The sequence below is a fragment of the Argentina silus genome, assembly GCF_951799395.1.
Source record: "Argentina silus genome assembly, chromosome: 18".
In the NCBI taxonomy this organism is placed as follows: domain Eukaryota; kingdom Metazoa; phylum Chordata; class Actinopteri; order Argentiniformes; family Argentinidae; genus Argentina; species Argentina silus.
The window spans coordinates 7,577,147-7,601,320 of record NC_139672.1 but is presented as its reverse complement, the minus strand read 5'-3'; the positions used below and the strand labels follow the sequence as shown (position 1 = coordinate 7,601,320).

The following is a 24,174-nucleotide window of genomic DNA, read 5'->3' as shown; positions in this document are numbered from 1 at the left end:
GAGTTGACGCCTGTGGGTTCAGTTAAGTTACAGCTCTGGAGCTCACTTGTAAGGCTTAGGTGAGACTGACACCAGAGACTGATAGGCTGCTGAAACAGCAACAGCCCATCAAACCCATACAGTGGCTTGCAAATCAAAGTGTTCTCAATAGCATAGCTATGAAAGGCAGACAGACACACAACATAATACGTTATCAGTGAAACTGCCAGCAGTATCAACTGCCAAGGATGAGAGAGAGGCTCCTAGGACACCCTGACTGAGAGAAACACACACACACACGCACACACACACACACACACACACACGCTTAGGAAGAGTAGAGGGACATACCGACTGACAAGCACACCCAGCAACAAAGTAGGCCTTCATGGTATCGACACTTCAGATGTGAACGACTTGTATCAGGTCTCAGACACACAGACATGAGAGCAGACAGTCGTTACAAAGTTAGGATACAAAAACGCTGTTATGAACTGTACTTTGGGGGAGATTACATTTCCCAGTGCAAGGCAGAGACAGAGGGCAGAGGGGGAGGAGGAGGAGGAGGAGGAGGAGGAGGAGGAGGAAGGCAATAGGACAGTGCTGAGTCTATGAAAGGCAGCTAAGCAGCAGTAGCATTAACAAACAGAGATGGTGTTAAGAAACATATCGTATGTTCCTGACCAGCAGGGTCACGTTGCATGCCAACAGATTAGGACCAAAGCAGGGGAGGCTGGTGGAGGTAGAAATCGGAGGACGGGCTCATTGGAATGTATGGAATGGAATAGAATAGAATGAGGAATGGTGTCAAACACGTGATACCATTCCTTATTTAATTCCATGCATTACAATGAGCCCGTCCTCCGATTTCTACCTCCACCAGCCTCCACTGGACCAAAGACACAACAGTTCCGCTCTTCTAGCGAGGCCTGGGTGCCTGACAGAGACAGACTAGCTAGCACCCTGGCTAGTTCCACTAGTCACACATGTTGAACCATGCCGTGTTACTAGTGTGGGATAGTGGTAGTGTCAGGCTAGAGTATCATGCAAAACAAAACATTTCTTGGCACTGATAGACAGCACAGTACATGTGAAGAGCAGCTCTGCTGTCTGGTTGTTATGTCAAATATTTACCACAAGGTGGCAGCAAACGCTCGGTCAAAATGAGCCACAGATTAACAGGGCTCAATATATCCCACCATGGTGGTTCTCACAAGCAGGGAGGCAAGGAGTAAACGTGTCAGAATTGGTCTTAAAAACGTAAGAAAAAAAAAGAAAAGAAAGAAAGGTGTCAAAGTTGAGCACATCGGTAAAGATGTACAAAACACCGTTCCGTTGACAAAACCAGAACGGTAACGCAAAGTAACGTAGTGATGAATATAACATTCCCGGGATCATTTTTGTTGCATGTTTTTTTGTTTTTTTTGCCAAGCCTCTGGTAGTGCTTCATAGACGCTGGTCACACGTGAAAAACGGAAAACAATTCCTTTCGTAACCCTCCTTCATAAGTCTCGCTGAGAGAGGTGACGTGTAGAAAGTGCACAGGTGCATCAAAGAATGAACAAGATGACCCAATAACAATAAAAAAAAAAAAAAAAAAAAAAAACACCCTCACTTTGCGCTAACCATTCTCTGCCCTTTCTTTAACCATTTGACATCCCTCGCTCCCCCCTCCCTCCATCTTTGAGTGAGCCTCAATAGTCTAAAGTGGCCTCCTGTCCTTATCTCCTTATAGACAACTAGAAAGCATGTCCCCTTAGTAGACACCCACCATATTGCTTTCACCTAGCTACAGTTTGCATACCAGATGAGGGCCAGAAGAGGAAGCCACTTTAGACTATTGAGACGCACCGTCTGTCATCCTCTCTCTTATCCGTTCTTCATCCTCATCCTCCTTTCCTTTCCCTCCCTTCTTTTTCTTCTCTCTCACAGGGGCACCACCACCTCCACGTAGTTGTTGGGGAAGAATCCTGATTGGCCGTGGATCGTTCCCTGGAACCAGTTCTCGTCGATGCGGCTGGTCAGGGTGATGATGTCGCCCTCGCGGAAGGCAAGCTCTCCTTCGTTCTCGGGGTCAAAGTCGTACAGGGCCTTACAGCAGGCTTCAGCTGGAGAGATAGAGAGAGTGGGGGGAGAGAGAAAGAGAGTGTGTGTGAGAGAGAGAGAGAGAGAATGGGGGAAGGAGAGAGGGGGGGTGGAGAAAGAGTGAGAGGCAGCAAGACTTCCAGCAGGACTAGAAGACACCAGCCCACAGGCCTTTCGCAGGGGTCGAGACAGGAGAGACCAGGGTGTTGGTAACCAGAGGGAAAGGAAGCTGCTGGATCCCCTGCATTTACTGAAGTGAAACCGAGTTAACCCCAGCCGACCCCAGCCACCGTCGCAGCCCAGACAGTAACCTAACCCTGGCTGTCTCAAGGTTCAGAAGTTTCCTATCTCAAACTGAGTCGGCCGTCTGAGCCAGAGATACAGAGCTCAGCACATTCTGGCTCCAAATGTTCTAGATTCCAAATGTTGTTAGATTCTAGACAGAATGCGTATTAGAGTGTTGTTTTCATGAAACACTTGGAGCCGTTATGAAGGACACTTTGCTGTGTACTCTGTGTAGTTATGGCTGTGGTCTGAGTTGCAGTGCCCTGTGCAATCACTGTCCCAATAATTACACAGGGCACTGTATATAATCCATATATATATATATATTCCATATAATCCAGTCACGGGGAGGCTGGTGGAGGCAGAAATCAGATACTTACCATTCCATGTTATGGAAAACACACTCAGGCCACACACAGTCACTCACACACACACACACACACATACTGTCATACACACACACACACCCTTGGAGTGCAATGAGTACAGCGAGTCGCTTGGGTACCGTGAGAGTGCCTCTCTGTCTCTCTCTCACACACTCACTCACATTGTCTGTTGCTCCTCAAGGATGCTCTGTGAAAGGATGAAGGTGGGGCTGATAAACCCGCAGGAGGAGAACATGGAGGAGAACACAGTAGAGATATCAGTTGGGTGGATGAGATCAGAGCTTGTATAAGAAGAGACACACACACACACACACACACACAGACACACACACAGACACACACACAGACACACACACAGACACACACACAGACACACACACAGACACAGACACACACACAGACAGACACACACACAGACAGACACACACACAGACACACACACACAAAAAATGAGACGGGTCCACCAGTGTGAGCAGCTTGAAGAATCCAATCCATAGAGACACCAGCAGTTCAGGGTTAGTCTTACCAGAGGAGTATGCTGTGGGGTTGGCTGCGGGGGTGTATCCTCCGTTTGAGTGCTCTGGCTCTCCGTAGTCGTAGGTGGGTTTGGGTTTTGGGGTGTACTCACGCCTCGGACGAGACTGGGCCTCGTTCACCCTGAAACACACACAAAAAACAGAAGGAGAGTCATACATACATACACACAACCACATTAAAACTACATACACAAACACACACACACACACACACAGTGCTGACCTGTCTCTGAGTTTGTCAGACAGCTCCTCCAGTATCTGCACAGCCTGTTTGTGGTACTGCAGCTGAGACTCCACCAGAGAGGACAGCTGACTCACCTGCTCCACCTACACACAGAGAGAGAAAAACATGACACCATTCAAGATATTAGGATAGTGACATCAGACACACAGATGATAAAATGCCATCTCTTACTCTCTCATTTCTATCTACACAGCCTACTGTAGACTACATTCCTATCTGACTACATGCCCTGTGTGGATAGGCTGTGATCCCAGCTCTCAATAACCGGTATATTTACACTTCTGTTTCCCTCCCACATCATTATTTGTCTTTACTATCATCATAATGACTTTGCCCATGGCTGACATTGTTCTGAACCACAAGTTAGACAAGTTCTCACGACTCACAGTGACTCTTAATGTCACCTGAGACGCACACACACACACACACACACACACACACACACACACACACACACACACACAGTGTTGTCCTCAGAGCGCCTTTACATAACAGCTGGCTAGCCATGGAGCGGGGTGGGCAGCTAGCAGCACTCCTAGCCTAGAAATACTCAGCAATGCTAACTCTAACTGTAATGCTAGTGGGGGGGGGGGGGGGGGGGGCACTACTAACATCCGTCTCCAGCAGGTTGTGCATGGAGGCCTCGGCCAGCTCCTTGGACTCGTGGAACTTCTCCAGCGCCTGCCTCAGCTCCTCGTCCGGGATCTTCCCCTGGCGCTTCTTCTTGTAGTCGTAGTCCAGACGCCGGCCCTCCAGCTTCTTCAGATGGTGCTGTGGAGGGGGGGGGGGGGGGGGGGGATAGAGAGAGGCAGAGATCAGATTTGCTTTTCTTGTGTGACTCCCCCCCTCTGTTATGATGTACGTGTAAGTTCAGTAATTTGCATATGAACAAACTCTTTCACTTAGTCATTTCTGTACTGGCATGCTCCATCCGTGAGTAATCTGGTCGGAGCGGTCGAACCGGAATAATAGAAATATGGAATGCACGGGAATTAGTGGACACGAAACTTGAAACATAACCTGTTTTTCTTGTTGTAATGACCTCTTCAAAGTTCTGATGATCCTTCGGCCTACACAGAGCAAGAATTCTCAAGACATGAAGTTGACAGCACTTGTCACGTATGGCCTGTGGTACCATCACGTGTACAAGGCATTCCGGATTCAGAGATGCTAATGAGCAGAGGTTGAGGTAGGACACCACTCCTGTTGTGTTGGAGTGACACCCTGAAGGCCATTGTTAAGTGGCGGGTTTGGGTAGGAGAGATGTTACAAGTGTTCAATCAGTTGTGAGTTTTGAAAGTTGAGCACATAGCGGACATCTGAGGTTGGCATCGAAGTGGCTGAATGATGGTTCTCGCCATACAGATGCAACGTTTACTGCATCGGTATGCATGACGAGTAGGCATTATATGCCTACTGCATTAGCCTACACTCCTAGCTCTCCACTTCGCATCCTATTATGACATATTTAATGATGAACTGGTGTCACCTCGAAACTCCTAAACAAAAAGTAGGCTACACATGGGAGACAAAGTTTGAGGCCTTTCTATCAGATCTTTTCACTGGGAGGAGTTATATGTGGCCCCCCCATTACCGGTACACATCCTAAAGAACCTCGTGGTGTATGACATCACCGTCTCATTCTTCTTCGTCTCATTCTAGATGTGTACCTGAATGTCTCTGATGTCCTTCTCTACCACGGCCTGCAGCGGGTCGATAAAGTTTTGTTTGACGTCGATATCCAGCGAGTCCTTGACCTCCGACAGCCTCTTCATCGAATCCCCTACGTCCACTAGAGCGCCACCTACAGGACAAGCGTGCGCAGAGACGAGCCATCAAAATACAGCCGTTTCCTCTCAAAACGTGCAAGGAGTTGGGTGCCCTCTTCCATCTCTCCCTCCCTCATCTGCCCCCCCCCCCCCCCCCCTCCATTATAACTGTCATTTCCTCTCCTACCCCAACCCCCCTTCTCTTCCTCCATCCTCCCTCTCTCTCTCTCTCTCTTACCAAAGTTGGTGTCCTCCCCCATGTCTCGTCCGTACTTGGCCATGCACTCCCCCAGGAGGCCCTCGGCCTGGGGGTAGCCTGGACTCTTCACCTGGCCCCGCATCTTGGACACCGTGTTGAGCATGGACAGCTTGGCCCGCGACGCCGGGTTGGGCTGCAGGTACTCTGAGGTCTTACCGATGACGTCCACCACCGCTTTACTGGTGACGTCTGCCCTCTGACAGGGACACGGAGGGGAGGGGAGAGAAACAGACCTCGCATCAACCTATCATCACACATTCACACCTCGTCTTTGGCAATGCTGTGTGCGTCTTTCAGGGCAATAAAGCTTGATTTGGTTGAACTGAGACAAGAACTTGTATTCCTCTGCACTTACCCTCTCCAGATCCTTGAAGTCCTCATCGAGTTTGGTTCCCTCTGCACCGCCAACCTTCTCACTCACCATCTACAGTACACACACACGGGTTATAATGAACACTCACATAATCGACTATTATAAAAGGAAGCTCATTGTCTTTTAAAATGAGCAAGCTCTACAAGCACAGCACAGAAATGCAACTGACGAGTGACCTAATTTGGAGACTTGAGTGCCTTGAGTGACATGACTTTTCCTGGCGAGGAAAGTCTTCTAATTCCTCTGTATTAGCACTGTAAGGACTTCTACTCTGGGTTGCCTGACTTCCTCTCTGTAAAGGGATACGTTCCCTCTAGTCAGGCTTTCCTAGACCACAGAGGGTTTCCTCCCATCTCTGCCACACTCAACACACTCCGTTTCTCTTCCTACATGTACAATACCAGCACAGCACACATTCTTGAACACACAGACACACGTTTGACTCTTATTTGACTGATTGGCATGTCAAATCAAGTACACAAGTCCTATTGTTCGCTCAACACACGACCCACGGTGCAGCTGTCAGCAGGGCCTATAGCGACACACACACACACACACACACACACACACACACACACACACACACACACACACACACACACACACACACACACACACACACACACACACACACACACACACACACACACACACACACACACACAGGTGGGTCAATCAATCTGTCTTTACAGCAGTGTTCCTCAACCCCTGCTCCTGAAGACCCACAGAGTCGGTAGGCTTTGGCTTCAGCCCAGCACGAACACACACGGGTTCACCTAAACTAGCCACCGAAGCCATGAATCAGTTTCAATTCAGATGTGCCGGGCTGGAACAAAAGCCTGCGCTGCCTGTGGCTCTCCAGGACCAGCACTGACGGGCCACCGCTTTGAGGGAACGATGCCGCCCTGTATGGATGGTGCCGCTGCGCCATCTGACGACAGCATGCCGCGCTGAAAAGCTTTGCCCTGCCTTGACCTCCTTGTATCATCCTCACTTTCAGCACTCTGCACCACGTAGGCCTATTGCAAAATAACGGATGTATTTGAGACAGATGTCTGAGTCAGATTCAGTCAGACTCTTATTCGGAGTGCGCTGCAGCACAGACCCAGTTTTCCTCCCATTATTGTGGGAAGGTTTCTACTCACGGCTCAGCTGTGTTGAGGCAGGGGAAAACAAAGCCAGATAGGGGGTGGCTCGCCTTGCCTTCTGTACTGTAAACTGGCTGATATGCTGGGGGGTAGGAGGGGTGGGGGACCGGCCGGCCCAGCTGCTCATGCCATCTTGATTCTGCCTCACCATTAGATGGTGTAGAGCGAGCATTATGTCATTAGCATACATCCTGACATAAGATGACTGGAGATGAGCCCGGGTAACATATCTGAGAAGTGTTGTTGATGGTGTGATATGGAGTCTATGACTAACACAGCATGTGGCAGTTTTTTCTCTCTGTGCATAATGTGGTCATCTGCGTCTCAGGATGTAGGCCCAGCCTGGCACAGACACCTCCTTCTGAGACCCGGGCAGCAAGAGATGCAACACATGTTATCATCTAGGTGTTAATATTGTGTGAAAAATCTCTCACACCATAGTAAGACTTTGGGGCTCGATGCAATGGCAGGACCTGGAGCTGCAGATTTTGCCATGACAAACAAAGCCTAAAGGCATTAGCAAGAAAGGCTTGTTAATGGTTGTCAAGAGTTGTCCAGAAAAACTGTTGATGAGTGCATGCTTACATGAATTTGATCAGGGTCAGAGAGGGAGAAAAGCGGAAAAGCAAAAGTGTGTGTGTGTGTGTGTGTGGGTTGGGTGCATTAGAGTTCACCTGGCTCTATAGGTGTGGGCCATGGTGTGCATGCATTATGGTATCCTGGCTATGCTGCTGTAGTTCCCAATCCAGATTCCTTGGTTGTAAGAAAGACATGAGAACAGACTTGGACAACAACTGACTGGTAAACTCACACCACGGCATTCTTTGCTTATCGTCTTGTTTCCCCGTTCAAGTACGTTTCGTCATTTGGACACAACAACGAGACTACATCACTATTCAAATGACAAAAACATGACTAAAACTTAAGGCTAATTAACATCAACACTAACACACACTGTGACAACCACTGTGATCTGACTCTGTCGTTTCCCTCTCTAGATTCCCTGTGCTACGATGTCGAAGATGCCGGGACTCTACAGCCCTTACTCTTGGAGGAGCCGCACATGCACACACACGCGCGCGCACACACACACACACACACACACACACGCGCACACACACATGCGCACACACACACGGCAGTGTCTAACACACCGACAGACTGCAGGGATTATTGCCATAACAGGCCCCTATAGTGAGACAGATGGCATCTAAACAAGGGCCAACTCTGCAGGTATGAAGATGTCCTCAGGTCTTTCGTCACAGGCACATCTCATAACAGGGGTTTGACAGCGACCGTCTGGTACGGTACTAGCTTAAGTCACGAGGTGCCTGTGCTAACACGAAAGAGAAAAACCGACTGACTGATCATCAAGTCAAGTCCACATACAACCTGATTCTCTGGACTGAGAATGTCAAAGTGCTGCAGCAGCTTGATGACGTCTGCAGCTTCTGTTACTTGTGAGGTGAAGCCAAAAGAACAAAAAATGTCCATTCTTGAAGTTCTTCTATTTAAACTATGGAAGTCTGGTGGTGAAGAGGCATTGTTGTGCAACATCCTCAAAGCTGGCAGACGATTCACTATGGCCTGTACCTTACATGGCCAAACCCATAGCTAGTATTAGTCCAACACAATGGGTCCATCCATCTATTGCAATAACAAACCAATTGAGTGTTACACAAACTGTTTCTTAAACACGCAACACATTCCACACATAGCCTATGCCTAATGAGCGCATGACAGTTCCATCCGGCGAGTAGATGCTACTCATGGCGTGAGTGTGTGGAAACCGCAGATAGATGGTCTTAAACCAGGGAAGCATCCATCAGACATCTCATCGTGTAGGCTACAGGATGGACGCAATCATGTCTCACCAGTGTAACTCCATCCCATGTCGACCCCTAGCCACTACCCCATGCCCATAGCACACCATGAAGGCCTAGATCTGAAAGAGCAATGTGATCAATTATGAACCCCTATCTAAAAGGCCAGGTAGGCCTAGATGTTTTGACCAAGGCAAGGTAGATTTTTTTTACTCTGATCTGGAAAGAGTGGGAAAAGTGAAAGGGTAGGGGTTGCAGGGGGGGGGGGGATCTCACACTCACACACACTCACAGCTTCGGTCTATTTTAATACCTCTCTTCAGTACAACTCTATTCTGGCTGTAACCCCAATTCAGGAAGTCAGGAGGAAAAAGAAGAGTGGTTATTTTTCTGCTGTACTCAGCAGGGAAATGGAGGGGGGGAATTTAACTTGACACGCACGCAGCACTATAGTTTCGCATATAAACAATAGGCCTACCATATCATTACAATGGTACTGTTGACAAACAATACAGCACTTTCTTTATTGTCCAAGTATCAGCTGTGTCGAAACAACGTAGCCAGCGATCTCCAAAAGAACGTCACAAAACAGTCTACTGTGACAGCTAGCTAGCATAGCCAACTGGCGCTACACCGATGGAACTGTTGCACAAACTTTTCAATCCCTCGAGTTCGGAATATATTAGACCAAAAGTTTAAATGTTTAGTTAACATCACAAAACATTTGCGTCACCTTCGCCTTGTCAAAGACAACTCTAACCTAGTTAGCAATGCAAGCTAGCCATCCTTGCTAATCATTTAGCCGAAGTAAAAAAAAAAGTTGTTGTTCACTGACCTGGCTGGCTTTGTAAAATTGTTTCTTGAAGCCCGCAACAGACATCTTTGCACCCGGAGTTTTGCTAAAAATAAATTGTATACACTTAATTGCTTTCAAATAATCGCTCAAAAAGTTAGATGATAAAAGTAGTCTTCTGTCTACTAGGGTTTTTTCCTCTGCAGCGGACCATACACGTCTTCAAGCTTTGCCTTGGCGAAGGGAACTTGCTTGGCAACCAGTGCTTCCTGCAAAAAGCGCAGTGGATGTTTTTTGAACTGGATTTTCAACTCAAGTATGGTGGATCCAAGCGGATCAACTGGGACATTGGCCTAATTCAAAAACATGCCACTTGACATATCTATCTATCTATCTGTCTATCTGTCTGTCTGTCTGTCTGTCTGTCTGTCTGTCTGTCTGTCTGTCTGTCTATCTATCTATCTATCTATCTATCTATACCAGATAGTGTAGATCATTTACTGTCAGAGTGGGACTGGCCAGTGGGACAACCAGGTTAACCCTGCTAGACTGCTCTGGTTTATACCACAGAATTACAAGAACCCATTTGTATTATGATTTTCATTTTTTTTTTCATGATCTGTGGTTTATACCTTATATCCCATTTGGAATCCCGCCTCACCCTCCATGCCAAACACCTCATAAATGTTCATACCTTTCCTGTCTGATACACAGAAAAGATAATCATTTTAAATATCTGTAGGTGTGTGTGTGGTATTTCTGTGTGACATGAGACATGAGACAGACACAGAAAGGCCACTTCAGTTCACATTTTCAAAAGAAAAAGAAATACCTTTATTACATTCTTTAAAGCACATGTAAAGTATCCCATTGTACAACAATATATATCAAGCCGTGATACCCGGTTACTGTTGGACTAATAATATACCTCTTGTACATATTGTCTTACTTGAGGGAAGAGAGGAAAAATACTATTTTTTGTTCTATATTTTTCTCGTTTTTCTTCTTAAAAAAATAGATCACTTACTTTACAAGACAAAAAGGTGAATACATGAAAGGGGTAAAAGATCAAAGACCAACAGAGAAATAGAAATCACAACAAAAGAAACATTAAATCCCAAGATCAAAAATCCATCTTTCAGACTATTCATATTTAGTCTTTTTTCTTCTGTGTTTGTTTTAGATCCTATGTCTTCAAATTCGGATCCTGTCGTAATACGGAGAGTAAAGAGGAAGGGGTCTTTGACACTTTGTGAGAAACATTCACAAAAATAGAGCTTACGTCCACAGTGATTATGGTTATGGGTCTCGTCACAGGTGCAAAGCAGTGAAGAATACGGGGCTAGGAGAAGACACTGGCTAGAGAGACCCAGACAGAAGACACACAGCTATCTTCCCTGAGTGGCTGAGTGACAGGTCTTAACACTTTGAGGTGTTGAGTTTATACAATACCACTACAAGAGTGGAGTGTCCGCTCTGGAACTTCACAGTTCAAGATGGAATTAGCAGCCCTTTGTGATATCATCGATTAGAATCAACTACAATGCCCGACAAAGGATACCGCTGCTCTTCTACTCCTCAAAGGGTTAAGAGATGCCTTGTCTAAAACATACAGAATATCAAAATCAAAACATTTGAGATTTAATTTAAGTTTTAGAAATCAGGAAAAACCTTACAAGCATCGATGCCTACCACAGGGTATAGCTGGTGTGTCTGTCTAGCCTGACACAAATGCACAGTGAGACAGAGGAAAAGGACGTCTTTGACATACGAATGAGGACCGTGGGAGAGAGGAACAGCAAATGTACAAAAATAATACAGTTGTTCCAACCAGCATGGAGAGCTTTATGATACATACAGACAATCTACTGTAACCTAAAGAAAAGCTATGAGTGAGAGACAGCCTACACCTCTAGGCTGCTGATTAGACTCCTCTTCCTTGCTTTGTACCACAAAGTCTCTTCGTTAAACGGTGCACTTCTTAGGCAGGGGTCCTGATGGGCGAGTGCGTTTAAATGCTGGTCTGAGAATGCATCTTCTTTGCCTTCACGTCATCGGCCTCTCTCCCACTGCCGTGGCAACTCGGCAATGAGTGTCCAACCCCCATTGGTTAAATGACATACAGTACGAAACCCCATTGGGTTGCCATGGGAGCGGAAGAGGGCCTTTGCCATGGAAACCTGAGAGTCTAGTCAAGAGAGGAAAATTGTCCAGAAATGAATGGAAGTCCAAGAGTCTCTTTTCCTGAAATTGCTGGTGTCCATTTTCCCTTCTTCTCTCTCCTTCTCCCCCCTCTGCTTATCTCCCCCTCTTTCTCTTCCAACCTCACTCACAACTGTCTCTATATATACACTCATATATATTCATCTTTATACATTCTTAATTAAAATATACATTTATAAATGTGTATATAAATTAAAGATAATTTCTTTTCTTCCTGTCTCTAAGTGGCATTTACAAGGGGAAGGGGATGTGGGACTGAGGTTTCTCATTGCATTATAAAAGCCTACAGAGGGCAGCACCGAACACTCTCATGAACAAGTGTGTGTTTGTGTCTGTAACCATTTTGTGTCTCTGTGAACCTAGGTGGACAGTGATCAAATAATAGGCCATCACTAAACAGTGCGGCCTGTAATGTAACAAAGGATCTTGGTCCCTTACAGCTGGTGAGTATACTGTGTGTGTGTGTGTGTATGCACATTTTATATATATATATATATATATATATATATATATATATATATATATATATATATATATATACACACACATACATACATACATACATACATATACACACACAGACACCGATACCGATGACAACTATGTGTATGTATGTGGCGTAGAACCATAGACTAAAAACAAGTATGTTCTAATACTTGGAGAACTTCATAGGACTTTGTCCCAGAGTGGCACTATGTACATTCGGTGTTGGTTCCTGGCTGGTGCATTGGTCAGTGAGGTACATTCATGATTTGGTTGAGGGTATAATCGAAAGCTGTGTGATGTCATACGTGTGTCAGAGCTTGGATTTTCGCTTTGTTTAATGCTAAAGTGAGCTTTATGTATGACATTGCCCACCAGTTTGTCGTATATGCTACAATACAAATAGACCATGAGCATTTAAAGTGTGTAGTGTAAGGTGCTTTGCCTGCTGGGATAGTGGAGGACTAACACGGGATGATGGGAGACTGAGTATCTAAGTCCTGGATTGTCTTCTTAACTGCTGGTTGTTTCTGAGGTCAATATATACTGTATACCATTCTATCTCTCCTTTTGCTTCTCTCTCTCACTCACTCACACACACACACACACACACACACACACACACACACACACACACACCTTCCATATCTCCCTCTCTGTGGGTTTAACTGTCTGTGGAGTTAGGGATAGAGATCTCGCTGCCGAACACTTCTCGGTACAGCGGGGGGAAGTTGAATGCAGTCTCCGGGTGGACCAGGCGGAAGAAGTCTAGTTTGTCGATGTGGAGGTTGACAATAGACTTCATCATGGGCAGCTTGGACACCATCTACAGGGGAGAGGACAGACATAGAGGGGCAAGTCAGAAACACGTCTATAGACCTGAATGGTTAAGCATGGGAGACAATCTACAGAATGCATCAAATGACTTGAATCCCTCACTGTCTTACATGATGGGACCAAATGCTAACTCAGGATACCCAAGTCTAGCTAGCTTGAACTCATGCATAAAGTCAATGGGAAATCCAGCTACGCTCATACACTCCAGGTTAGCATTGGGCTAATAAAGGGCACTGGGGCTGGTGGTTACCTTGTCCAGTTTCTCATCTGAGGCTCCGCTCATGTGTAGACTGTGCTGCAGAGCCAGGTACACCTTCTCCTGCAGCTTCTGAACCTTCCCACAGTCCGTCAGCCACGGCCGGTCTGGAAGGGAGAGGTCCATTAGGAGACCATCGTGCGTGTGGGTGCGATACAGGGAAACGTGCGCACGTGAGAGATTGACTCACCCGGGGAGAGGAGAACAGCAGCGCTGAACAGAGCCATCTCCTCATCACTCAGCTGAAGACGGCAGAGACCTTTAGCCAGGTCAAACACTGCGCTGACCAGGTCATCACAGCCTACATGAACACACATACACACAGAGAAATACATCAGATCATGACACAAGCACACACACGCAATGTTTTTCTGTTGAAAAAGCAATGGCCAATGGTCAATATGAAAGACTCACCAAGAGCTTTGAAGAGCTGGGGTGTGGCGAACTTGCCGTCAAAGTACATGGTGTTGTTGTTAGCGTTAAACGCCCGGCACATACGTATCAACAGAATCTCCAGACATCCTGCAAGGGCAACCATGGAGAGAGCCAAAGAGATGGAGAGATTGGAGGTAGAGGGTGGAGAGGGAGGGAGGGCAAGGACAGAAAGATGCTCCAACATGCACAAAACAGACACACAACAAAAAGTAAATCATTTCATTCCAGATTGGGGTGACAAGCATGTGTAATACATTTGAACATTTTGAAAACCAGCAGGGCAATAGGTATGTCACCAATGATGTTTAAAAAACAATTTCAAACAAAGTAAATAATATGGTATTAAATAAGTGTTTTGTTGACAAAAACGGAGGGAGCACCAAAGGAAGAAGGTTGGAGACAAAAAGACAAGAAGGAGCCAGTTAGCAAGTTACACCATGTCTTAATCCATCAACAGCATAGCAGGAATTTCATGAATGGGTGCATGAATGTGATGTGTGTGTGTGTGTGGGTGGGTGTGGGTGGGTGTGTGTGTGGGTATGGGTGTGTAGGTGTGTGTGTGGTCTGCAGCAGTTTGATCAGTGTGGGTGTGTAATTAGGTACTGACCTGCTTTCAGCAGAATGATCTGGTCGTTCTGACAGAGGTCCATGAAACCAGTGTTGCGTTTGGCGAACTCCACAACATACTGGATGGCATTGGTGATCTGGTGGGCACACTGCTGCCACATCCACTCTGCAGACTGGAACAAAGACACAGAGAAGTGACGTTACTACTAGTGAGTGAGAGAGTGAGAGAGTGAGTGAGAGTGAGAATGTGAGAGAGTGAGTGAGTGAGAGTGAGAGAGTGTGAGAGAGTGTGAGTGAGAGTGAGAGAGAGAGAGAGAGAGAGAGAGAGAGAGAGTGAGTGAGAGTGAGAGAGTGTGAGAGAGTGTGAGTGAGAGAGTGAGAGAGTGAGAGAGTGAGTGAGTGAGTGAGTGAGTGAGAGTGAGAGAGTGAGAGAGAGAGAGTGTGAGAGAGTGAGTGAGTGAGTGAGTGAGTGAGAATGAGAGAGAGAGAGTGTGAGTGAGTGAGTGAGTGAGTGAGTGAGTGAGTGAGTGAGTGAGTGAGTGAGTGAGAGTGAGAGAGAGAGTGAGAGTGAGAGTGAGTGAGAGAGAGAGAGAGAGAGAGAGAGTGAGTGTGTACCTTGTTCTGGTAGGAGCGCGTCTCCTCAGGTGTGTATTGTACCCAGGTCATTTTCTTCAGGTCGTCAGCACTGTACTGGCACGTCTCGAGGTGGGACTTAACCACACTCTGTATGATGCGCTCTGAAATACACACACACACACACACACACGTTAAATTCAGAGCAATAGGGTTTATTAACAGTTTATTATTATGTAATGAAGAAGTTCCAAAGACTGCGCTTCGGTCTGATTCAAAGGAAGACGAGCCTCACCTATATCCATCAGGGAGCAGTCGTCAGCCAGAGGGTCCAGCAGCGCCGCGCGCGTGTGCGCCAGCAGCGTGTGTGTGTGCGAGTGCGAGTGCTGGTACTCGAGCTGGTACTCGTGCTTGATCCCGTGGACGTCGTTCATGTCCAGCAGGGTCTGCTGCGGCGAGTTCTGATTGGACGGCGGCGGCGACGATGACGATGACGAAGAGGAGGAGGAGGAGGAGGAGGAGGAGGACGATGAACAGTTGGAGGTGTTCCCGGCGCTGGAGCCTCCGGCCATCATCTCCAGGCTGCAGTACTCGTTGGCCTCCTCCGGGGTCAGGGGCAGGCCAAACAGGTCCGGCAAGGCGGCGATGTCATCCAGGTCGCTGAGGGCGGAGCTGGAGCCCCCGCTGCTGTAGGAACGACTGAGACCCCCCTCGCCGTCGTCGCTGCTGCCGCTGCTGCCCCCCGCGGACACGTGATCTTCTCTGGACAAGGACAGACTCCCGGACCCCCCCCCGCCGCCGCCGCCACTGCCTCCCCCCCCGTTGGCCAGTAACTCCTGGGACTTTTGGTGTTTCTGGACCTCGGCGTACAAGCTGTCGCGCTGCTTCTTGGACATACGGCCAAACTTCACGGCTGGACACGCAGAGAGAGAGAGAGAGAGAGAAAACACATTAGGAAACATCTCTCGTTTCTCCCTCAAAGACCGTACCGGAAATAACGGATATATAAATGGTTTTTGATATCTTCCAAGTCAATCACTGATCATCATCTCTGTGTGAGCGTGTGTATATGTGTGTGTGTGTATATGTGTGTGTGTGTGTGTGTGTGTGTGTGTGTGTGTGCGTGCGTCTAGTTTGTTACTCACCGTCCCGGCTCATGCCTAAAGCCAGACACTTCTGTAGCCTGCAGTGTTGGCAGCGGTTACGGTTGGTCCTGTCGATCAGGCAGTTCCTTTGCCGTGAGCATGAGTACATGGCATTATTCTGCTGGCTGCGACGGAAAAACCCCTACAGAGAGAGAGAGAGAGAGAGAGAGAGAGAGAGAGAGAAGGATAGGATGAGTAAAAACATCATATACAATTGTATGTGTTTATATATCCTTTAGAAAATCAAGGATAGTCCCATTAAGATATACATCTCAAGGGAGCCCCGGAATGAGGATCTGACGGTTCCGCTGGTTTTACCTTGCAGCCTTCGCAGGTGATGACTCCATAGTGGATCCCTGATGACTTGTCCCCACAGATCTTACAGGGGATCACCTCGATTTGAGCTGCCGGGACAGAGAGAGAAGCAAGGTTAGATTGTGAGGGAATAGGTATGACACAGCAGAATAGACATCTATTGACATCCAATGGAGCAGAGGAGCCTGGACTGATATGACACGCTCACACACAAGCACCCCCCCCCCCCCCCCCCCCCCTTTGACTATTGAGTAACACACCACCACCCAGGTAAACATCTCATTGAGAACTGCCAAGCAAGAAAGGCAAATATCAAAAACAGAAGTGATTGCATAACATGTTGCTCACTCACTCACACACGCACTCACTCACACACTCATCTTTGGCATTGATATGGGGGGGAAAATAAAATAAATATTTCCTTCGCAACTGGTTTCTAGCTGGCAAGTGGCTGTGATTACAACAGAAAGGCCCAGTGGACAGCCACCATATCATGTCATAACCCTGTTACTACATCTACATTATGTGGCAACTCAAAGAGCATGACAACGTGAGGAAAATAACACCAAAAGTTTATTATGCAACAAATAAAGAGCAGGAAAGAAGAAAATATATTTTATATAGTGTTTTTGAGTAAAGGTTATGACGGGTCATTTTCTAATCATATTTAGATAGATACAAGTGAGTCTTTGCAGCTGAACCTAACTTAACTGTGTCTGTCTGTGGTCCCAGTGAGGTACAAGGGACAGAAATAGACAGGGAGTCAGGTGTCTGACAAACCAGTCCATCCACACACAGCACACACACACAGCACACACACACAGCACACACACACAGCACACACACACAGCACACACACACAGCACACACACAAGGAGTTAAAATTGAGGCCAGCACCTGAACAAGAGCCATGTTTCCTACAGTTAAACAGATCCAAACTGGATCATCCAGCAGTTGTAACACCATAACGCTGCACAGGGACAAAAACAAGTTTCATTTATGGCTTTTGATATGCTGCCATTAGACAGCTGTTGCTCAATCTGAATCTATTTAGTGCCAGAAACAGATTACAAATCATTGTTATTTATGTGAATAATCTCCTGAGACACAAAGATATGGAAAACCATTAGGCGTCAGTGATTTAATGCATTGTTGTGGCCTTACACATTGGAAAAGGAATACATAACTTTAAGCGTATTTTTCCACATGCCAAAAAAGCTAGTCTATCGTCTAAAAGTGTTGACTAAAATCATCAAGACTGACTCTGGCAGCTGCAGGCATGCAATGGAAAAATCTCTCTCTCCCTCCCTCCCTCCCTCCCTCCCTCCCTCCCTCCCTCCTTCCTCTCTTTCTCTTCAATCCCCTTCTCCGCCCTCCCTCGCCTCTCGATTATATAACTCCTGTCTGCGAGCATTCCACAAAACGCTCTCATTCAGCAGGGTCACTCTAGCACTGCCATCGCCCCGTCCACTCCCTGCCTCTCCACTTCCCACTGGCTGAGCGGCGACCAGGGGCTGCTTGGGGTTGGATGGAGAAACCATCACTCAAATGCAGTAGCCTGTCAGTCCATGTGGACATTCTGTCCCACTGACACACTTTCTCACTGTGGGGGGGTTGGAGGCGGTTTGGGGGGGGGGTCAAGCATGTTTTGTTTGAATAGGAGCTCTCAACTCTGTGTTTTAAGGTGGAACCGGACTTAGACTTGACTTTCCCGTACAGTGCTAAAACTGACTGAAGCACGGCAAATAAATCAAGTCACTTTGATTGATTGTGCTTTGTACTGTATTATAGTCCAATAGGACTATGAACTTTCAGCTGTATGTCTGGTATGACATATCTGGTTACTCTATCTCACTCTCTGACATTGAGCTTCTGCCTCAACTATTTCTATTCTTGTCCTCACCAGAGGAGATAGTAACACACACCCCACCCCAGTGCTATAATAATATAACACAGGGCTAGTCCACTCTCTTCTGCTTTTCTATATACAGAGATTAGAAACTCTTGAGTCAACAGCAGAAGTCTTATCTGCAAACTTGCATCTGCACTTTGACAGCACTACCTGTACAGTCTAGTTGCACAGGGAGCAGACTCATCCTCTAGTCATATGTCGTTCACAGACAGCAGGGATGTCAATTCAACCCCAACCCTGCAGTTGACCTCTGACCTGAGCCAACAGACCAGGCCCCTCCAATCACTTTGACCTATCGTTTCCTAGAGAGCCCAGTGGTCCTCAGAGCCAATCCCATGGAGTATAAACATCACTAATATTTCCTGGAGCAAAGAAGAAATAAACTACAGAAAAATAAAGACTTAAACCGTAGGGTCCATTATTGTAGAGTAAGTATTAGTGACAGACAGAATGGGAGTGTTGCCAACTAATCATGTTTCAAATTACTTTACCTGCATCGCAGCTATCTTGAGGTAAAACCACTCACAGAGTGCTGGAGTGAACAGTTACTTCTGACACCCAGACATTACTCAAACTAAAATAGCAACACAGTTCAATAGAAAGACAGTTTCTTCTTGCTTAAGCTAAGCTAACCCTGTTATCTCAGCCGCAGGCTGATTCAACAGGAGAGATACATCTCTGGCTTTATGGCTCAAATGGCTCACTTCCTGGTATCTAATGCAGAACACACAGTCGGCAATTTCACTGTTCCCGCTGATCAATGTGTCAGGCAGTAGGGTGTCAGTACGCCGCGCGTTACCCCGCCACATATCCAGTGCACACACACACACACACACGGACACAGACATGTGCGCACGCACACACACACTGTTCTGAGCAAAGGTTGACTCAACTGTTGACTCAACATACACACTCTTGACAATTCCAACTGATAAACACATTCAGGTGTACAGTTAATCTACAGAGTGAGAGCAGTGCCCATGCATGTCACAGACTCCTACTGCTGTGTTAAGACAGGAGCTGAGCGTGCTCCTTCTCGACGCCAATAAGCCGTTTAACGACAGTTCCGACATGGCATGGCATGTTCTTCGCTCGGCGGTATTGAGGTGGGAGGACTCTAGACTGCATGGGTTCTACACCACTCTGAGAAGGATGTGCTTGTAGCTGTTGTGACATGCCAACCTTTGATCCCTTGAGGCGCGTTAGGCCTCACTGCTCAAATTGGACGGAGTGTTAATCATTTCAATCAGGAAACCGTTTGGGTCTACGTGCATCTCAAGAGTCGAAAATGGCTCAATTTCACTGCCTCCTTTCCCTTGTCGGCAATGAGGGAAGAGAGACCCGCATGATCAGTTAGGCCACATGCAAGCCCATGGGTCCAGCACCTGGAGGCTGCATGGTGTGCGTGACATAATGTACCGGACATACTGTGACTAAGTCTCTCCCTCCAGGGTGCGGCTCTCCGACCTGGGCAGTTCCCTTTGGAGTACACAGTGTTGGTAACCGCTATCCCAAAGAGCAGCAAATGATACTGATACTGTGATACTAACCCCACACAACCAGCTCTGGTCTGCCCCAGCAGGCACATACCACTACCAGAAGGGCCCGGTATAGGGGCGTTCCTACACTGGAAGGAGGGTGTGACACTTCTAAAAGCTATATGTCTCTACTGGGGTGTTATGAACGTTGTGACAGTTGTGGTTAATACATCACACTTCAAACAGTGATAAAGGAACAGGACTGCTGTGAGTCACTGCGGCAACAGAAAGGGGAATTGCAAAATGCAATATAATACGGAAACAAGGAAATCAGGAAGTTGGAGGCTCAAAAATAATTTGGGTATGATAGATACGTAGTACAAATTACTTCACAATACTTGAGTAAGAAACAGGCTGATGGCTGATGGGAAAAACAGAAGTCTAGATAAGGAGAAACTGCTGCTATTCTGAATCTTTGTAAGTCAGCAAACGAGAGACTTTGTTAGTGTATTTTCAGTCCAGTGAACTGAGCCTCAGAGTTTGTTTACCTTTGGATATCCTGCCAGAAGAGAACCTCCCTCAGCCAAAATCTCCCCTCTTGATCTCTTCCTCCACACCACACCGCCCTCTCTCTAAACCTCACAACAAAATTATCCCCTATCCCTCCATCAAAGGCCAGAAATATCACCCTTTACCGCTTCCCCTGAAATACAACGTCATTGTTAATAATAAACAAGAAAACATGTTTTGAGGAGGCACAGTCCTAGCCTAACTTTTTGCAAGTATAGGCTACTGAAGCAACAGAATATTGTAACAGGTTGGCTGAAGTAAAATGTTACAGTGTTATAGACGGAGAGTAGGCTATTACAGCAAAGCTGTCCTGTCGGACCTTTCTGCATGGCTTTAGCAAATAACATGGGTCCAGTATTTCAAAACTTTGTAATCTAGATCACAATGATCCGGATTCTTGTTTGCGATCCAGAATCAGATATATCTGGCAGATTTTGAGTAGTATAGAGGAAATCAGCCGGCTCGATCTGATCTTGAATAGCAAAATAATATCCGGATCATTCTTATCCAGATTAAAAGTGTTGAAATAATGGCCCATGGTGCCGAAATTAAAGATCAAATTCAAGTTCGACAGCTTTCGGAATGCCTACAACAAGGGCGCTGTTCGGTGAAACCAACAGGCTGCACATCCTCGGTGAGCCCTTCCCCCATCTCTCTCTCCCTCCCTCTCCTACGCGAATGCTGTATAATGCTCGGTGACATAACCAGGTCAGTGGAACAGCAAGCCAAGTGTCTCTCCCTCCGCGGACTCACACAGTCGGCCATGCTGGCACCGCCATCATAACAACACGCCGAAAATACACGATTAATTTAATTCCCCACTGGGCACAACAAATTAACAACATTAAAGTCTTAACCATTAATGGATTCATTCACTGGGATTAAGGGCGCATATGGCTATTGTTCTGGCAAAATAGATAACTAAAACTACGAATACAATTAAACTATGATTAAAGTATTGCTTTAAAATATATAATTCACCATGTTCGCATATGCGTTATATGCTTCATCATGTACTCATGAGATTAAAAGTGTCAGATTAAAAAGTCTTTGAATGTTTTATTTTTATGTAGGATATAATAAATAGCCTGTGAAGAATGATTTGCAACTCATGGGGAGGGGGGAAAGTTGAGCATTAAAAACATTCAAAGCAATGTTTTGATTACATAATAATATGTTGCATTTGTAGTACTCCTTTCCACCACTAAGCGCTCCTCGGTTCTTCACTTATTGCATAACCATCAATACGAACCCCCAGGCAAAATGTACAGACGGAGTCCCAGGTGGAATAGGCTCACTGATTATGCAATTTTTCTCCAAATACGAAATACATCTAACTATGTCCTGAATCTAGGTTTAGGCAAATTTTTGAACGAAAATAATCCATTATGCTTATGCAACTATACACATGTTCAATAAAACATTCATTTAACATAGAAAACACGAATTCCAACATATTATACATCTCTGTCAGAAAAACTCTCGCTCATGCCGATAGACAAACTTCGCGGTAATAATGGCTCTGTATACAGAATATCTGGCTCAACCAGTTATGAGGGATTAACGCCATACGCACTTGGAAAAATAATAGCCTCATGCTCTGGAGTGTGCAAGCCTCTACTGCATTTACATGGGGCCATTTACCTAGGTTTTACAACCTATGGCATTGTTTACAACCAATATACATTTAAAGGTGTGACATTGTACCAGGTGGTCATTCGAATATGAATAATAGGAATATTCTCTCTAGAGAATGCACTTACCTCTCATGTTGAATGTTTATCTTGACAAGATCAAAAAACTCGCCGACATGTGGGTAAACTAAACACAAATATGTCTCAAGATGTTTTAGGCCAGCATAAAAGCTAGCACTCAAGACTATTCCTTGCAGCTCTATAAATTATAAAAAAAAAAAAAAAAAAAAAAAAAAAAGCTGTGTGAAAACACGGCAAAAAAAATCCTTTATCGCTCGACAAAGTCTGGCGTCGGGAAAATCAAAGCAAAGAAATTGGTCGATTTAGCTTGCATGTTATCTTAACGCCTCGTCACACGATTTCTCGAACTTTTGACAGTATGCTCCCACGGTGGTTTAGCTTGGCTTGCAAGAGTTTCAGTCAGTCCTCGAACCCCCCTTTTTGCGCTGTGACTCCGCTTCTCTGTGCTTTCCGCTCAGTCTACCCTGCTAACCTACTTTTCGACGCGTGGACTCTCACATGATCTCACTCCCGAAAGCTCCTCTCGGAGACCTCGGGCGCGCGCTCGCGGGAGCGAATTTAAGGAGGATCGGAGAAGGCTTTGAGCAAGGTGAGAAGAGTGTGAGCCCATTACTGTCTTACCCCCTGTTTACAAACAAACACAACACTTTGCATGGATGTCATGGAGTATCAGCCTATTTTCATGAGTCTGAATTACTTTCGAGGCATGGATATACAAGTGGCTGTGGACTAGGTCCTTCGATAAGGACAGTGTCTGTTAGGATAAAGACAATGATGGGTTTCTCTTCCCTCTCTTCCCTCATTGCCGACGAGGGAAAGGAGGCAGTGAAACTGAGCCATTTTAGACTCTTGAGATGCACGTAGACCCAAACGGTTTCCTGATTGAAATGATTAAATGATTAACACTCCAATTTGAGCAGTGAGGCCTAATGCGCCTCAAGGGATCAAAGGTTGGCATGTCACAACAGCTACAAGCACATCCTTCTCAGACCGGTGTAGAACCCATGCAGTAAATAATTTTACTCCCTGCACTCGTGTATGAGACTAAACTTGAAACTTGAAACTTGAAACTTGAAACTTGAAACTTGCTACTAATGACTGTTTCATTGCAGTGATTTCTGATGAAGCAATACACTGGAATGAGATAAACTAGTGTGTGTGTGTGTGTGTGTGTGTGTGTGTGTGTGTGTGTGTGTGTGTGTGTGTGTGTGTGTGTGTGTGTGTGTGTGTGGGAGGATGCGTTGTCCGTCTGAATGTGTGGGGGGTTGGTCTTGATGATGCAATTCAAACAGGGAGATGGCATCTTCTTCAAAGTAGGTTAGTGGAGCGACAATGGAGCCTTCAGCCCTGCACCCAATACCCTCACCCTCACCCATATCCACCTCTCTCTCTCTCTCTCTCTCTCTCTCTCCCTGTCCCTGATGTCCCTCTCCCTAGCCTCCCTTCATTTTCTTCTCATTCACTTCCCTCTGTGTTTTGTTTTGCTTTGCTTTCTCTTAATTTTTCCACCCCCGGCTGCAGTGCCAACCACAATGATCTATCTCTTTTCTCCTCCTCCTTCTTTTTTTTTTTTCTTCTTCTTCATTTTCTTCTTTCTCCCTGTGATATTTCTGAATATCCTTGACTGTCTGCCTGCTTGCCTGCCTGCCCGCTTGCCTGTCTGTCTGTCTGTCTGTCTGTCTGTCTGTCTGTCTGTCTGTCTGTCTGTCTGTCTCTCTCTCTCTCTCTCTCTCTCTCTCTGTCTGTCTGTCTGTCTCTCTCTCTCTCCCTTCTCTCTCCCTCTCTCTATTTCTCTCTCTCTTGTCGCCCCCTTAAAACCCCCCTGTTCTCCGTCTCCCTTGACAACTGAGGCAACACTTTGACCCTAAGCGTTATGTAACAACAGAACAGCTCAGATAGAGAGCAGAGAAGAGAGGGAGAGAGGGAGAGGGGGAGGAGCAGGAGGTAGCCATTAACATGGAAGACATTTCCTCCCCAGTTGACAT

At 46.3% G+C, this 24,174-nt stretch overlaps 2 protein-coding genes across 3 annotated transcripts; both read right to left on the bottom strand.

The window, feature by feature from the left end:
- Positions 1-848: 848 nt before the first annotated feature.
- LOC310818963 (endophilin-A2-like) lies at positions 849-9,912 on the bottom strand. Of its 2 annotated transcripts, XM_083690088.1 has the most exons (9): positions 9,723-9,912; positions 5,899-5,967; positions 5,523-5,739; positions 5,186-5,319; positions 4,128-4,286; positions 3,495-3,598; positions 3,262-3,392; positions 2,897-2,944; positions 849-2,087 (listed from the first exon to the last, which is right to left on the bottom strand). In XM_083690088.1, the coding sequence occupies exons 1-9, from the start codon at positions 9,765-9,767 to the stop codon at positions 1,906-1,908; spliced, it is 1,089 nt and encodes a 362-aa protein (XP_083546214.1). In that variant the 5' UTR covers positions 9,768-9,912; the 3' UTR covers positions 849-1,905. The 2 variants fall into 2 exon arrangements, with proteins under 2 accessions (XP_083546214.1, XP_083546215.1); XM_083690089.1 differs by lacking the exon at positions 2,897-2,944 and having other exon boundaries at positions 850-2,087.
- Positions 9,913-10,484: 572 nt separating this feature from the next.
- On the bottom strand, positions 10,485-22,658 carry LOC310818991 (nuclear receptor ROR-beta-like). The gene is made up of 10 exons (XM_083690142.1): positions 22,238-22,658; positions 16,518-16,603; positions 16,200-16,341; positions 15,350-15,967; positions 15,097-15,218; positions 14,522-14,654; positions 13,894-14,001; positions 13,670-13,780; positions 13,474-13,586; positions 10,485-13,212 (listed from the first exon to the last, which is right to left on the bottom strand). Exons 1-10 carry the CDS (start codon positions 22,242-22,244, stop codon positions 13,051-13,053), a joined length of 1,602 nt encoding a protein of 533 aa, XP_083546268.1. The 5' UTR covers positions 22,245-22,658; the 3' UTR covers positions 10,485-13,050.
- Positions 22,659-24,174: the final 1,516 nt, after the last annotated feature.